Genomic DNA, 17023 nt, shown 5'->3' on the forward strand with positions numbered 1-17023 from the left:
AGGTACTTTTATAATGGTAATTATAAAAGTATTTATTATCAATTTATCGTTTCCCAACACAAATTTCAAGGTGAAATTTTGAATTGACTTAGGAGGAGTTGTCTTTTTCAGTTGAAGATGGCCCTATTTAACTCTCTCTTTCTCCTTTATGTAAAAGCTTGAACATTTTAAAGAAGTTGAAATAGCAAAGATTAAAATGGAGGAGAAAGTGCAGACCCAGAAAGAAATCTCTGAGCTGCGCCATGAGTTAGAGAAGACACATCAAGCGAAGTCTGAAGCCTTGATTTCTCGTGAAAAGAATGCTATTGAGAGGCTTCAAAAGCAACAGGAGGTAAAGTTCCAAATATTTTTTCCCTAATCTATTGCAAAATGATTCAGTGAGTTGGTTAGACTGTTCTTTTATCTTTGGGAGATTTACCTTCAGATCTTACTTGGCTGGTTAGGGAAAACTTAGAATTCACATTTGTTCTTACAAATAGGGGAATGCATTTAGCAGCTGCAAAAATGAGTATGGTTAAACATCTAAGTAGAAATGGCTGGAAAAGGAACAGTTCTGCAAGCTGGAATCTGAATGTAATAAGTGCTTTTAAATCTGTTTTAATAATTTTGCTGAATTCAGATCACTGAGGGTTTTTTTGACAGAAAGTTGAACATAGCTTTTAGTTACACTCTTAAGTTCTTTTAGTTGCTCAGAAGACTCTAACCTAAATGGAATAAATAGCTCACATGGTACAGACATGATGTTTCTGTTTGTTTTTATATATTGAATGTTATGAGCAACCACCATCTTTACTGTAAGCTAGCATCTAATTTCATTTTTTTTGAACGCTTTTGTGTTGATGAGTTACTCCTCTGGGTTGTTAACTCTTGGTGTTTTGCCAGAGTAGTAACTGTAAACGTCTCAGTTTTTGAAAGAATAGTTTGTTTGCTCTTCTGTTGCCTGTTTGCCTTGCCACCTCCCTGCTATCTTCAGTAGACCTTCATATCCAAATAACAGTCATCCACGAGTGCTAACTGTGTTTTTGCTTTGGTGTGGTGGCATTATGTTTTCGTTTGTCTTGTTTTTTTTTCCCTGAGAGCATGTGGTATTGGTTAACAAAGCACTTGTGCAGGTCTCTATATAAATTACTATAATATTAAACATTTTATCACCATGACATGAATTTATTTCATGGTTATGTACTTTGAAGTTGACAAGAAAACATCTATGTTATGCTATCAGTCTTCTCCTGTGGGCATGAAATTAATTCAGTAATTAAATAAAACCCTACCAATTACTAGATCAATATATCTATCAAGTATTTTGTGTAAATATTTGATTTCTCTTGTCAGCTTCTGCACTCACTGAGAGTTTGTTTCAATTACCTGGGGATTCTTTTAAAAGAGTTCAGGTATATTTGCATTAAAGATGTCAGGTCATTTAACCTTTCACTGTGATGACTTTAGGTCTAGGAAATGTGGCTTGAGAAACTGGTCTATTTTTTGTACGAGGAGCAGCAGCTAAATCGTCAGCACTGCCAAATGCACATGGCTTTCAAAGTTGATATAAGGGTCCATTTGTTAAAACCACAATTTTCTTCTTACACTTTTTTTTTTGTTTGTTTTTTTGAGAGAAGTAATGTCTTTTGTGCTTAAGGGCAGAAAAAGCCATTTTTATTAATATGAAGATATGTGGGTTTTGATGCTAATATGTTCATCACTTGGAGAATCCCTTTTACAATTTTTTATGAGTTCTGTAAATGAAACTGCAAAAACTGAAAGGCTGTTTACTCAGTTCTGGTTTTAAGTCATGTTTTATCAGTGGGTTTTGGTATTTGTTTCAAGTACGTTTTTGTGAAGAACATACAAAATTTGTTTAATAAAAAAAGGTCAAGGGCAATTAAAAAAAATTCCTTTTACTTTTGTTTTAATCGGTGCTATTTCTTAAAGGAAGGGTGTTTATGGGTAGGCAGAAGTGACTCCATCTAAAACATTTTTACTCTGAGTGAAAGTAGAAAGGGAATTAAAAAATACTTAAAATTGATTCCAGATGTAATTTCATATAATGACTATATAAATAGTATTTATGGGAGTAAGATCAGTCAGTCCCTGAAGAAGATCCTTTAAAGTTTGAGTGTGTTAAACAGTAAATGAAGTTTTACAGTGAAGTAAAACTAAGGATAATATTTTGTGATTCAGATAGAAGCAAAGGAAGTATATGCTCAGAGACAAAGTCTATTGAAAGATATTGAAGCCATAAGGACCAGGGAGGCAGAACTGAAGCAAAGGATGGAGGCATTTGAAATGTAAGTTGCTGAAGGATATGTACAATGCTAAATGATGCTTCTGCAAAATTTGCCTTAAGATGTTTCTGCTTCTGTGATGTTGAAATAGATAATATATCCCAGAATTTTACATTTTGAGCAGTATTGTACACTGTCTCTATTAGCTGGGATACTCCATACAAAAAGATGTTTCTGGTTTTTTTCTATTCCACCTCATCCAACCAAAACAGTTCAGCATTGCTTTGCAGGCAAGGAACCAGGTGTTCACTTTCAAATGCTTAAATTAAAAAAACCAAACCCCCAAACAACACAGTATGTAACCCTAACACTCATGAGATCTACACGCGAATATTTTGCCTCATTAGCCCTATGTTTTGGGATTGACTTTTTTTTTATTATTTGTCCTTAATAAGATCCATTTTCTTTAGTTAAATAAAAAAAAAGTAACTAATCCACTTTTGGCCAAACTTTCAATACTACTTAATGTTGTTACTTTGTCATCTGTTTTTTATAGCGAAATGAGCATCCTGCTAACAAAAACTTGGGGTTTTTTATCAACCCAGCAGAGGGTGCTGATAGAATAGCATGCTCAGCTATTCTAGATATTGAGCTCTTTCCTCTGAAGTGTGTTTGGTGTGGGAAACTGAGCCAGGGTTAACCCAGGATAGCTGCATAATTGACTGGTACTGAATTGTAAATAGGGCAATTTAGTTTTGTCACATCACCAGGTTCTTAATGAACTACAGTGACAGAGTCTGATAATGATTTCAAATTGCAACAGTATTCCAAACAAGCACATTGCCCTTTGATGTCTGTAAATGTTATTGTGAAAAAGAAACAGAATGCCAGACTAAAACTTTGACTTTATAACTGGTCATTGTCTGTATATTTCTGGATATTTCAGCACCCAGAAAGTTCAGGAGGAGAAAAATAAAGCTATAGAAGATGCACTTCGGCGTCGTGAGGTTGCTGTGAAGAGCATAGAGGAGACATATGACCAAAAGCTGAAGACAGAGCTCTTAAAGTAAATTTCTTTTGTCTCTAATAGAACATAATATTTCCTATGAAAACAGAATAATAAATTCTATGGGATTTATTTTGAAAAGCGTAGCAAAGCAAGGACTTTGAAAATGTGCATTTATGTTTTTGTTTTAGTGATGTTGCATCTTTTACATTACTGCTTAGCTATTTGGTAGTAAGTTTACTATAGAAAATAATTCTCTTTTGGTTATAGGTTATATTGTTGCTGTAGTTTGAATTCTGTGTCAGTATCTGGAAAAGAGATCTGACATTAGCTTGTATATTTAGACAAGAGTATCTGAAGCAGTATTAGTTACTGCCTTTGACCACAGTAAAAAGAAGTGAGCATTTTATGAATACAAAAGAGGCATGAAGGGGGAAATCAGCATTAAAGAGATGTTACAAATTCCTTGGAAATGGAGTGAGAGACATACTAGTCCATTGTACAGACAGATTGGCTCTTACCTTTGCCCCTTCCCAGTTTTGAAGAGGGATTCTGTCATATAGATCTCCCTCTTACTGGTTACCTTCTGTTTGAACCTGGTCTTAAGGAACTGGCAGTCATCTGTGGCTTCTTTTGGCGTGTTGCAGTGGGTATATCCTAACTTTACTCTGGTACTTCCTTGTAGTACCTAGGTCATGAACCTGTCTCAGTTAGGCTGTTAAAGCCAGCATCTGATGAACCATTACTTTTTATTACAAGCCAGTGAGCAGTATTATCTGTGGTTTTAGGTCTTTAAATTAAAGAGCAAAGATGTTGATAATAGGTTTTGGTAAAAATAATCCCTCGGCATTTGAGGATTTTGTTAGAGACCAGTGAAATGCAGCTAATTGACTCATCTTACAGCTAGTTACAAATAGTGGTTGCAAAGTCCTTTCAGTACATTAGGAGAAACAAAGCATTTTAAGAATAAACTGCTGCTTTGCTTATTTTGTTAACATACAAAATATTTTAAGGCATGCTGCAGGTGCTCAGAAAGACAAAATCCATGTCCTTTTGTCCCAAATCATTGATGAAAAGTATTAAAGAACTACTGTTTCTTATACAGAAGTAGTGATGCTTGCTAGCAAATCAATCTTTTTATTTTTGCAGTAAACATTAAATCCCATTTTTGGGAGAAGGATCTGAGTGGTCTGGACCATTTGCAGAAATGCAGGAGGATGAATTTGGCTGTATTTGTAACCATTTATAATTATATCCCAGTCACGTAGAATGCTGAGCTTTCTTAGCTCCTGTAAATTCCAGTTCAGTGGAATGGCTCTGTTGGACAGCTACTGGGCTATGAATAGTGGTGTACTTGGGCAGTGCTCAGAGTCTGGCTGGTGACTGGTGGTGTGCAGAGAATCCCTGGGGCCAGTTCTGGGGCCCTTATTGTCCAACACCTTCATCTGGGTATGGGCAGAGGGCATCCTCAGCTATGAACATGAGGCTTAATTAAGAGGAATCATTTCCACAGTGAGTGACAGAGTTTCAGTTCGGGCAGATTTTGACAAGGTTAGGAATTATGCCAGTGCAAATCTTAGGAATTTTAACAAGGAAAATGGCAAAGCTCAGTGCTTGGAGCAGAATAGCCCATGAGGCTGTATAAATGGGAAGAAGGAATTGACTGGGGAGCTACATTTCTGAAGAGGAGGTGGATGAGTTACAGAGAATGCCAGGTTAATTATGAGCCAGCAGTCTGACAAATAAGGCAAAACAATATGATGAGGAAGATTAGAAGCAGCATAGCCAGCAGACTGAGGGAACTTATTGTCCCTTGAAAGGTACTGGGGAGAGCTATGCTGGGAATGCCACGCCCGGGTTTGGGCTCCCCAGTTCAAAAAAGTCATGAGGAAACTGGAAAGGGCTTGGTACCATCTGCCAGGACAGTCCATTTGAGTTGGACTCTCAAATGTGACCTCTGAGTTCATATGGCAGGGGCTGGAAGTTGAGGCTTGGAAGATTTAGCTTGGACATAAGGAAAAAATCTACTGGGAGAGTAGCACAGCATAGGTACAGATCATCCAGGGAGATGGTGAATATATGTCCTCTGAGGTTTTCAAGATTTGGCTAGGAAGAGCCACATTCTGCCCTGCTGTACAGGTGGCAATAGTCTGGCTTTTTTAGGAGGTGGTTGAATGAGATGATTGGCAGGGCCCTTTCCAATAATTTTGGTGGTTCTGTGATAGTTAATTTTGTTAATAAATAATTGTGGGATTATAGTTTAGTTTGGCAAAGAATGGAGTTAATACAAATGCCTGTACGTGTGTTCACACACATCCTTTGGGAGTACATAATCCTTTTTGTTTCTAGATACCAGCTTGAATTAAAAGAAGAACACATAGCCAGAACCAATAAAGTTACTCAAGATGAGAAAAAAAATAAAGGTAACCATCTGTCTGAGATTGATAAACCTGTTTATCTCTAGAGCTTTTACTGCCATATGCCAAACCACTACTGTTCCTGAACAGTCTTGGTGTTCAGTGGCGTAAGGGACAGAAGAGCCATCAGAACAGGTGACATTCAGCAACAGTGACAGTTCAGCAATTCATTGCTCTTCAGAATGCAGTGGGAATCATAAAGTGCTGCTTTGCACAGAGGCTGGAAAGCATTCCTGGTTTTTCAGTGTCCCATTTCCTTTGGAAGTCCTACTGGCTCATTTAGGCTTTAACTGAGCTCTGGTACTGTACTCTGGCACAGTTGCCAGTTTCTACATTTATTATGCACAAAATGTTTAATTGGAGCTTGTGGAAGAGAACAGGACAGATAACAGTTAGACTTTAAAGAAGTGATGTATCACAGAAATGTGATACATGTGTAAGAAATGATGTATCACAGGCATATGAATTTGATTTACTTAATTCTAAACGTGTATATATGCATGTGTATACATTTGTATATACAGCATGATTTAGTTAATTTTGAAGGCATGTGTATGACAGTCATTTTTATGTCTTAAATTAAATTGAATTTTGGGCTTAGCAGCTTAAAACTGTTTTCTGCTGATACAGATTTTTACTGTAATACTCTACTAATTTTAATTCAGCATTTGTAATCCTCTCTGCAGAGAAAGCTATGCTTTTGGAAGAAGAAGCCATTGCTGTTAATTCAAAAAAGGAGGAACTCAAGCAAGCTGTATCACGTGCTAAAGAGCTTGAGGTAATTGTAAATATTAATTTTAAGAAGCCTGTATTCTAGTTGGTGCAGTTGAGGTATGTTACAAATAAAAAAGAAAATGTGACATAAAAATAATTGTTGAGTAGTACAGCAGTTCATAAGTTTCTAAACTGTTCTTTGTCTGCAGCTGGACTTGGAGTCAGTGAAGGCCCAGGTTCTGTTGGTAAATAAACAGAATAATTTGTTGACAGAAAAACTGAAAGAGGTATCAGACTATCCTTTGCTAAAGGAGGAAAAATCGGAGCTCCAAGTGCAGAATAAACTACTTAGGCAACAGTTGGATGAGACTCGGAGTGAGAACCAGCATCTTCGAGACAGTCAGTGTGAATGATTTAGTTATTTTCTTGTTTATGTTTCTCTACAAGTATTTGTTTAGAAGTAAATTTTCATTGAAATGCTTTCTTTGTATTATGTTTGCTAGTAGTTAGCATGAAGCCCGAGCTAGTGGTTGCATATAATTGAGCAGTCCTTGGCATAAGTTTATTTTCTTTTTTATGTCTGTATGGGGGGAATCCTGAATTAAGTGGTAGCTGTAATTTGGAAGGATATCCATTTCACCCCTGAAAAAAGCAGTGCAATATGCATCTAACCATTGCATTAGTATGGTTAATAATGGTAAAAGAACATGGCATTGTTATTGCAGTGCTTGTCTGACTACAGTAATAAATACAAAGTATTTTTAATGTGCACTTCAGAGTACAGGAGAGTAAAGATGTGTGTGCAGTTATGTAAGATAAGGATATGTATTTTTCTTCCAGTGTAGGATAATCTGGGTCTAGTTCTTAAAGGACTACACCAACGAAGATTTTGGTCCTTCGTAAAAGGAAGAAGAAAAATATCCCCAAGTACTTATTCAGACAAAGCCTTGTTATGTTCCTGAAATCAAATCAGCTTTACATGTTCATGGGGTATCGTGTAGAAAAGTGCACACTTGTTATTCTTTGTCTGAGTGTCGGGTGTTTGCCTTTTGGGGTAGAGCTGTCCCAGCCCTCAGCGGAGTACTTGGCCTGCCAAGTGGAGCTGAGGAGAGTGGAGCATTCTATGAAGTTGGTGCTGGATGAATTTGAAAGTCATAAGCAGATGTTGGAAAAACAGCTACAAAGTGAGGTAAATCATTATTTCGAAATTATTTGAATATTTTCTTCTTCCTATCATCTCTTTCACAATTACCCATCTGCCTGTGCAGGCTGTTTGGCATGCAGTTACAAGGATTGTTTGTACTGTGCTTATTTTTATGTATACAACTCTAAAAGAAAACAAAAATCACCACACCAAAAAACTACCAAAAAATAAAACCAACCCAACATTACCAAGTCTTACTGGGTCTCCAAATTGTCAGTGCTGAATGTCAGTAGGATACTAGGTATATATGATGTGACTAGACCTGAAAAACATTTAGAAACCAAGTATTCAGCCAGTTGGGATTATTCTTGTTGTTTGAATTATGCTGGTTTTTGTTTTTCTCTTGATTTCCTATAGATTGAGCGTTGTGCCCAGTTAAAGACCCAACTGTTAGACTCTGAAGCTACTGTCAGGAAGTTAAATGTGCAGGTTGAAGAACTGAAACTGCAAGTGAAGCAAACACAGGCAGGTTTGTATCTTACACCAGAGCGGTCCTTTATAAAGGACAAGTGTAAGTTCCAGTAGCTTAAAAAAACTGCAGTTGTGTAGAACCAACACATCACCAGGGAGTAGATTTTAAAGTTTAAAATCAAAATCTATTTAAAGCCCACTTTGAAAAGGATACTCATTTTAACCTCCTTTCAGAAAACCAACCTAGCAGAGGAAGAAAAATACTCCTCCCTGAACAGTTGCATATTTTTATTGTCTGTTTTTCCTCAGTAGAAGGTCATTAATGTTTGCTGATAACATAAACAACATTTCCAGCAGGTAATTTGTGTTTTAATGTGTTTTGATTCTTGAATGTTCATAATAAAAATAATCAATTTGAAATTTTATTTTGTACCTCAGAAATTTAAGTCTAACTCTTAAACACATTTAGTCAAGTCTAATAACTTTTGCATAACTTATGCTTAACTTATCTCGTAAGGGCATTGGAAGCAGGGGCACTTACATAAAGCAGTTCAGTCTGCTGAAGAAATGTTCTTTTAAAGATGACTGTCAGTTTGTTAATATCAAGTATTATAAATAAAAGGGTTAGTATGTGTATTTAATGTAAAAACATGGAATTCAGTTCTGCAATGATTATACATTACATACAGCATGTTGTCTCATAGTTCAGTATATGCAATATTTTACATTTCATACTATCCACTAGACTTACACGTACATTTATGGTACACTTATTGGTACCATTTGGAATTGGAAATTTGTTATATGAAAATAGCAAATATGTATTTTAATTAAATGACTGAAAGTACTGTAGGAACTTTCATTTTCATCAGAGTTAATGAAGCCATTGAAGAACCATTTGTGTAGAATAAAAGCAAGGTCGTAAATTTGCTGAAAGATACAGCAGATTGGTCTTTTGGGCTTGTTGAAGCATGCAAGTCCATGGAAGCAGACTGCCCCAAAACATTCAATTTAACTGACAATTTTAGAGTACTTTTAATGAAAAACAAAACAAAACATTTTCTATGTGCTGTGTTGTTTTTCTCCAGAATTATTTTTTGATTTAAAGAAAGGGCAACTGTTAAGACTTGTGGCATGCCCTGTGTTCATTAGGTTTTACCAGCATGATTAGATATAACATGTCCAAAATGGTAATGTTTTCATGTTTATTTATTTACTTGAACATAAGTATGTACTCTGCAATGTTATTTTTTAAATTAACGGTGGTTTTACGTGAACTATATATTTGAAAAATAGCAGTAGTAATTTGCAGCTTTGGAGCTGCATTAAAAATACATTTTAATCAATTTCAATTAAACTATTAAATTCTCAAAATGTAAGCCAATTCTGTGGTAGAATAATTTTGATCAAATTGGAATTTAAATGGCATGTGTTACTATTTTTGCTTTGCTGTGGGTCTCCCTGTCTCTCTCTTTAGTGTCACTCACTCCCTCTTGCTACCATTTAGCTCTGGAGAATGAGGTGTATCGGAACCCAAAGCCATCACTCGTTGACCGCTCCGTCCTCGACTTCCTTGGGGACAGGATGGTGCCCCACGAAATCTACGTGGATGGCGCGTTCCCGAGGAAGCCGCTCCTGCCCGATGTGGGGACAGCCAGCGCCGTGCCAGGGCCTGGCTGTCACCTGCAGCGGCAGCCACGCAGCGCCTCCCCGGACTCTGACCTGGAGTGCATCGCGCAGGCCCGGGCCAGGGTGAAGGAGCTGGAAAAGGAGGCCGAGTACTTGGAAGAAGCCTACAGGAGTTACCAACACAGAGCCATGCTGAATGCAGCTGCAAGCAGAACACCAAGCAAGATGCAGCCTCCTTTAATTCTGCAGTGTCCTCTTAGTAGCAACCGTTTGACTACCCAGCAGGAACTGCAAGAGCATAATCCCAGCTGCCCACATTCCCCTCTGAGCAGTCCAAGAGGTGAGGAACACATCAAAAGAACTGGGCAGATTGATGTCTTTAAAGCTCCCTTCACGCCACCACGCAGAGGAACATCTTCAAGGCGCCTTTCTTCTACTCCCATTTCCAAACCGAATAAAGACCTCAATAACAAGAAAGTTCCAGATGGTAAGTCTCAATTGTTAATGGGGTGCAGTAATGGGTTTTGCTTACTGTTCCTCTTGTGCTCTGGGAACAGAAAGATTTAGCAGTGTTAGTCATTGATTCGTTATTTGCTAAGATGCAGGAGAAGTCAGGAGATGTGGTTTTGCAGGACACAGAATATACCAGCTGCTTGGAGTATTGCTTCTTCCTGGAAACAAGTACTGGAGAAGTATGTTGAGGGGAGTTAAATATGCCCTAGGGAGCTTTGAAGAGAAGACTACGCCGTATAAATCCCTTCAGGTGTAACTTTATGATATTCAGAGTTTAAGTCAAAACTTGCTATTAACTACTTTGAACAGTTTCTTAACCCTCCTATATTTCTAACCTTTCATTTAACTGTTGTAGCTAAAGTGTGTGGCAGAAGATGTTTTTGGTATGTCTTAAATCGAGCTTTCCAGTCTGAAAGGTCCAGATTTCCTTTTGTTTGTTCTTTTTGCTGTGACATCTTTATAAAATACTCTTCAGCAATTGTAAGGAGGAAGGATCCAGTGTTTGAAAAAATTTAATTTGCCGTTAATATCACAATTTCTAATAATTGCTTAGCCTTTTTTTTTTTAAGGGCAGTACTCAGGAAAAGCAAGCAAAATAGAAACAAAATGTAAAAAAAAAATCTGTTGTTTCAAATCTGCAGTACATCTGCTTCTTGAGTGATGCAAATTTTTTCACCCTGGCTCGAAGTGGATTTAATAGGATAAAAAAAACCAGACAGTAACAAAAAAAGAGATAATGATCAGCTGCTCCATGAAGGAAAATGAAATACAAGGGCAGCTTAGTTTGGAAGAAAGATGGCTGTGGGAAATCTGGAAAACAATGAGCGATGTGAAAAAGGTGAAAAGGAATCAACTGATTACTGTTTCACAGACCCCAGAATCCCATGACATCCCATTTCATGAAAGGAAATAAAATTAAACGCTTCTTCATACCATGAGTAAGTTGTTTAATTCATTGCTTCTGTGAGAACAGGAATAGATGCAGGAATACAACTTCTCTGTCAGGGTGATCCAAAAAAGTATTGATTGGAGAAAGGTTGGGATGGGTGTTGCCAGAAGTAAGATAAAAGTATTCTCCTTTTTCAATTCTAGTTTAGTTTTGTTTGGTAATGGGCGCTGTTAGAAACAGGTTACAAACACTGATTGATTGTGGCTGTCCCTGTGTTTCTGTATGTAGAGCATCATACTCTGTTACTAAAAACATCTTTGAACTTCCAAAGCAATCTTTCATGTTGTAAGCTCTCTCTGTCAGCTTCTGTATAAAATACCTACAGACTATTTGTTTAGCACTGCAGACAGACAAAAGTTTTCATAATGCTAGGGTTTTGTTGAAAAATTAGGAAATGTTAAAACTAGTTGTGTGCATAACTTGAACAATCCTTCCTGTCTTTGTACTGTTCAGAAGCTAGTTACAGAATGGCAGATCTCTGTTTTTCCATTGGATCTGTTCTTTGCTTAATACACAAAACTGATGGTTCTGGAGAGGGGTAAGAATTGAATAACAAAGGAGTGCATTACCTGACTCAGGAGTTACAGAAATGGAGTAGTATGGAGTGTAGGAAACCAGGCTGAAGCTGGGTGATAGGATATTAAAGTTAGCTTCAATACTGACTGTGCTGTTAGTGGGATTTGTCAGCTCCACTTAGAATGCTTCCCCCCGAGATGTCACTTCTCCCTCAGGAGTCTTCTGAGGAGTGCTTTTATACTGGTGTATATATATTATTCTTTTCTGCTAGAGGTGGCTGAAGCACCAGGTATGGTTTTGCTAGAAAACTCTTAAAGTCATTCTGGAAGCTTCTGTGGAGCTTTTTGATTCTGTTGGAAATACCAGTCTGAACAACCCAGGGTAGATTTAAAGAGGTAGAAGAGACCATGCATATGAGTCTGAAATTTGTTTTCTCCTTTAGGTGAGGTTAAGTGCAGCTCAGTTATCAGCACCTGTCTCTGGAGGATGAAAGGAAGAAGTATGTTCTTCTCTAAAATACTTACAGTTGGCAGATCCAACAGCTGTTCTGCTGCATAATCTGCAAGTGGAAGGATTGTGCGTTTTTTTATTTTCCTTTAAATTAGCTCATGCATTTGACTGTTTTCCTTCCTAGGTCCATGCACATTGAACCAATAATGCATGTGTTGTACAACCAGCCTTGTCTGAGAAATAGTAGGACAAATAGCTAATACAAATTGTGGGATTTTTATTCTGCAGAGAGCATCAAGAGCTCATCCCTTACCTCTTCACAGCAGAGTGTTGACCAGGTTCTTTCTCCTATTTCAAAGCGATGTTTGCTTTCATCTTCTGAGTCTGTTCCTTCCTCTCCATCCAGTCATGGCCAGAAAATCAGGTAACATTGTTTACAAAGCAACATTTTTAACCTGCTTTTTAAAGAAACATTTATCTCGTTGTTCACAGTGATAGCTGCTTTTACAAATCAAGCAAGCCATTGATTTTATAAGTGAAAACTTTTCTAAAGATGAATAAGGATTTCCATTTTAAATATCATGCCTCAAGTGGAACCTAGTTATAAAAAAAACCTAAACACTTTCCTCTGAGCAAAACCACGTCTCTTTATTGTGTCTCTATTTTTCACATCTGTGACCTGACTGATGAGCTTTTGCTAATTGAAGCATTTGAATTTCTGCTTCCTGTTTGAGAATTTAAATCAAGGCAATTTTACATTCTCACTTCATTCATTAACAAGCTGTAATGCTAAATTTATTACTTCTTTTCTCTCTCTGAAGAGCTTGTTCACATGCTGGTTTTCAAAGTAGGATTTTCCAGTCTTCTTTGCATGTGGGAATGGGATGGGTAGCACAACTCTTCTCTTCTCTTTTTTTTTTTTTTTTTTTTTAAGATCTTTTTAAGGTTCTCTAAAGTCAGTACAAAATTAGGCTGCATTAAAATGACTTCTCTTCTGGCTCTGTTTCTCCTATTTCAGTGTCTGGAGTTCTTCTGTTCTTAATGGCCAGTGTTGCCTCCACTCTCCAAAACAAGTATCCTGAATATGTGTCTTCAGAAGCAGCTCTAGGACTTAACTTTTAATATTTTTTCTTCAGAAGAGATAGCTGAATTGTCCTTAACCTGCTAACCATCGTTCCTGATTTGGTGGTTGAAGACAGCTTGTGCTGGGGCAGCTCTAACAGGCATTTGTAGGCCTTATTTTGTTGTTATCAAGGGCTCAATGTACATTTAATGCAGAGAGGGTGCCTTACCTGGTTAGAATTTTGGGAGAGCCTTTATGTTTTTTGTGTTCAAAATGAGCTGTTGGGATATTTAGGGACTGTGAGGTCAGTTTCCTTTAAGCATTCCCTTGAAGCTGTGTCTCCTTTCCCTAGCCATTCACATTTTCTGTGGTGTGTCTCAGATTTCTTGTACTTCTCTGACAGACCTTAAAAAGTGGAGGTTGAATGTTAACCTGCATATTAAGGTGATAGAGGAAAATGCTCTAATCCTGTGAGGGACTGTACTTCTTTGAAAGATTTTGTAGACTCCATCCTGCTTGAAGAGTGAACAGTATGAGCAAGTTGTGTTGCAGAGAACAGACCTGGGTCTGGGAAGGCAGCTATAGTTTGTTGTTGCTTTCTTGAGTTTCTTATGACAAAGCAAGGGTATAAGGTCCCAATAATTGTCTTGAACTTGCTGCTTTCCCAAGACTTTCTCAAAGGAAAAACATTCTTTTGTCGCGTATTTTCTAATTTCATGTGCCTTGGACTGTTTTCTGTTACATGAAATATTTGAGAAATGCATGTGTGGGCTTTTCCAGTTTTTTACTCTTATTATTAGGCAAATGCCACATCACTGATGTGTATTGTGGGATTAGTTTATGACCTGTAGATTTTAAGTGGCAATGGGAACTTCACTGAAAAGGCAAGAAAAGTGAATATGATGCTGTAACATCCGTGACAAGCCGTTAGAAGTCAGACCTCAGTCAATGGGAAAGAACAATTGCTTCTGCGACTACAGGAGCTCCTTGTTTATTTATGTTCCAAGATATGAGTGCTATGAAGGAAACCAGTAAACACAGACAGGAAGACTAGTGTTGTAAGGCAGATTATTACCTAATTTTTTGTTTGTTTGTTTAAGCCTGAAGAAACCAGTTGAGGGTTGTTACTGAGGCAGTGGGTTCTCTTTCTAGCAGTGTTGCAGGACACAGTATTGAAGTGACATGCGTGTCCTTGAACTTTGCACCCTTAAGAATTATTTAGCACTTACCATTTCTGTGAAGGAAAGACTGAAAACATGAAGTGGATTTCCAAAAACTTGAAATATAATTTACTCTGTCCTATTTAATTTACAGAGTATTTTTCCCCACTGACATCACTGAACTATCCTTCTGGCAATGCAGATTTATTTGTCTGTGCCCAGATTCACTTTTTGTTTATGAACAAATCTCATTGTTGGGGGTATGTTTTGTATTGTTTGTTCTCCACTTTTGCCCTATGGAAGACCTATATTCCTTAGAAATGGTAAGCACAAACAGGCTGTGATGAAGAGCACCAGCTGGTGTGAAGTAAGCTCCTTTATGAAGTGCTGATGCTGAATTTCATTAGTGACCTGCACTCCTTTTGCTGTTCTGGTTCTGGTCAGAGTTTAGTAGCTGGGTCACGTGGGAGACATTGTTCTTTCACATTATCTTTCTGATAAGATAAACGGGGATTTAGAATGAGGGCACTAACCCCATTTTGATAGAACCCAGATTTTCACCCCTGCATCTCTTGTTTTGCCAGACATCTAATCCTAATACATGTCAAACACATCTGTTAAGATGACATCAAAATGGGAATTAATGTGTAACACAAACCTTAAAAAGGCAAATATCTTAGTTTCAGTTGACTGTCACAATTTATTGTATTTCTTCTTTTTTATGTTTTTTCTTACTCTTTTGTTTTAATGTAATAAAATTATGTCACGTAAAGATCTTGGGCAAAGGCTGGAGGGGAATGCAGTGGACTTTTGGTAAGAACTGGATTGAAATACCTTAAATTTGAGTCAGAAAATTTCATGGATTTTAGGTTTGGCTTAGTCTGTTGCTTAGCATGTGAGTGAATTTCAGATGGCTATTTCTTAGAAGTTCAGCAATTATATTTATGAACTTATTTATAGTCTTCCTTATTTTTTTCAGACTTCAGAGTCAACAAACAGATAAACAAGATCTCAGTGATGTTCACAAACCAGAGAAACTAAGGTATGAGGATCTTGAAGAACACATTTCTACTCTTGAAGGTAGGTTTTAGTGCATTTTGGACAGTTTGTTTAACACCTTAGGGCTTAACAGTTACAGGATAACTGTCTTCATAGTTTTAAGACTGTAGTTGGAGAGAAAAATTTCTGACTGATTTTGGAATTAGGAAAAACCAATGTCTCAGATGATGGGGTATTAAATTGCTTCATTCTTGCATCTTTAGGTAAGTGTATATAATAATAAGCAGATATTAAATTGAGTGGGTTCTGAAATTTGTGACATAAATTTGTTCAGAAATCTTGCATAACCTTGTTCTGATTAATGCTGAAGGTCTGACGGTTGCTTTGGAATGTTTTAAAATGGTGTAGAATTTTTTTTCTAAACAGAAAAGTGTATTAGTATGTGAACTAAATTGAGGCTTTATTATATTTGCTGCACAAATTAGAACCAGGTTATAAGTCTAAAGATAGGTTTCTGTAGCTGTTGCATGCAGTCTTGATTTTTCCTTCAGTAACTGAGGCTTAAGTAGCAGTATGAATTAGAAGTTGCTTTAGGTTGCATGTAAATGTGGAAAGAAGGAACTCTTGCAGTTATGCTGTTAATTAATCAGCATCTCTGAGTAGTTTTGGAACATGTGGTTCAGTTACTGAACCTAAATTTTGTCCTAACTTTTTTTTTTTTTTCTCTAAAGTCAGTAATTCATTTATTTGCATTTCTTCTCTCTTGATTGCAGGCTATAAAATATTTCCTTCTCTCTGTATGCTGCAGGGTCAGTTTTCAAAAATCTTTGATGTAACTAAGATAGTGTAGAAAGAAGAGGGTAATCAAACTTGATGTTCTTCATAGCCATTTATATATAGAGTGAGAAACAGAAGCACAGTTACAGGCCTTACTTAGTTTTGAGTGGCATCCTAAGGTTGAACCTTAGCAGCCTTGTCTTCCGTGAAACTGTGGGTTTAAAGTAAATTAAGTCAATGAGGAAGATGTGAACAGCCAGCTAACCCTCCCTATTTCCAGGTTTCCTGAGGTCTGTAAAGTCCTGAGGCTTGGTGGAAATGTGGCATTGTGTGGTGTAACTAAACTCATAGTTGGTGAAGAGATTGTGGTTGTTGTCTGGGAGAGTTAGGGGTATGTTCTTTGCAACCAGTGGTTCTGTCTGGTGTGAATGTTTTCTTGGGTCCCAGAGTGGCTTATTCTTTGGGTTGTGGTTAGCTCTTATGGAATATGTAGTGGAGCCTTTGCTCACTCTCCTGACCCTGTGAGAATATGGCTTTCAGTATTTTAAAAGCAAAAAACCAAAAAAGATGTTTGTTTAAATAGCAGATGTGCTGATAGTGTTTAGTGATAACTGGCAGAAGATAATGCCTCATCTGTGCATTTCTCTGTGAAGCTTTACTCATTACTCAGCTGGTTTTATTTCTCTCATTTATTTCTTTTATAAGCTTTAAATGCATTATTTGAATGTGAACCAAGCCTGTCGCCACTAATGGCTTCTACTCATTTCACATTTTAATTAGACTTTTTTTGTTAAATTTTGTATGGGAGGCTTTTGGGAATACATTACATATTTCACTTTTATTTTATTACATATGACAACAGACTGGCATTTTCTTGGCAATTAGGGCTGAGTAGATGCTGTGCCCAAGTAGGGTACTAATGAATCATTTGGTGATGTGTGGTGGTCAATAATTTTAAGAGTTCACATATGCTGGTGATTTCTCAATCAACAG

The 17023-nt window shown here is 37.2% G+C and overlaps 1 protein-coding gene across 1 annotated transcript in view; it reads left to right on the plus strand.

The window, feature by feature from the left end:
* The window catches only part of OFD1 (OFD1 centriole and centriolar satellite protein), a 29528-nt gene that overhangs the window by 6891 nt on the left and 5614 nt on the right, over positions 1–17023 (plus strand). Inside the window, exons 8-18 of the mRNA XM_041472299.1 lie at positions 158–331; positions 2179–2285; positions 3169–3288; positions 5578–5651; positions 6332–6423; positions 6569–6758; positions 7418–7548; positions 7921–8032; positions 9482–10090; positions 12320–12455; positions 15234–15334. Coding sequence (XP_041328233.1) covers positions 158–331; positions 2179–2285; positions 3169–3288; positions 5578–5651; positions 6332–6423; positions 6569–6758; positions 7418–7548; positions 7921–8032; positions 9482–10090; positions 12320–12455; positions 15234–15334 — 1846 coding nt within the window. The remainder of the gene's footprint in view (positions 1–157; positions 332–2178; positions 2286–3168; positions 3289–5577; positions 5652–6331; positions 6424–6568; positions 6759–7417; positions 7549–7920; positions 8033–9481; positions 10091–12319; positions 12456–15233; positions 15335–17023) is intronic.

Source organism: Pyrgilauda ruficollis, unplaced genomic scaffold (assembly GCF_017590135.1).
Source record: "Pyrgilauda ruficollis isolate IOZ18807 unplaced genomic scaffold, ASM1759013v1 scaffold29, whole genome shotgun sequence".
Classification (NCBI taxonomy): Eukaryota; Metazoa; Chordata; class Aves; order Passeriformes; family Passeridae; genus Pyrgilauda; species Pyrgilauda ruficollis.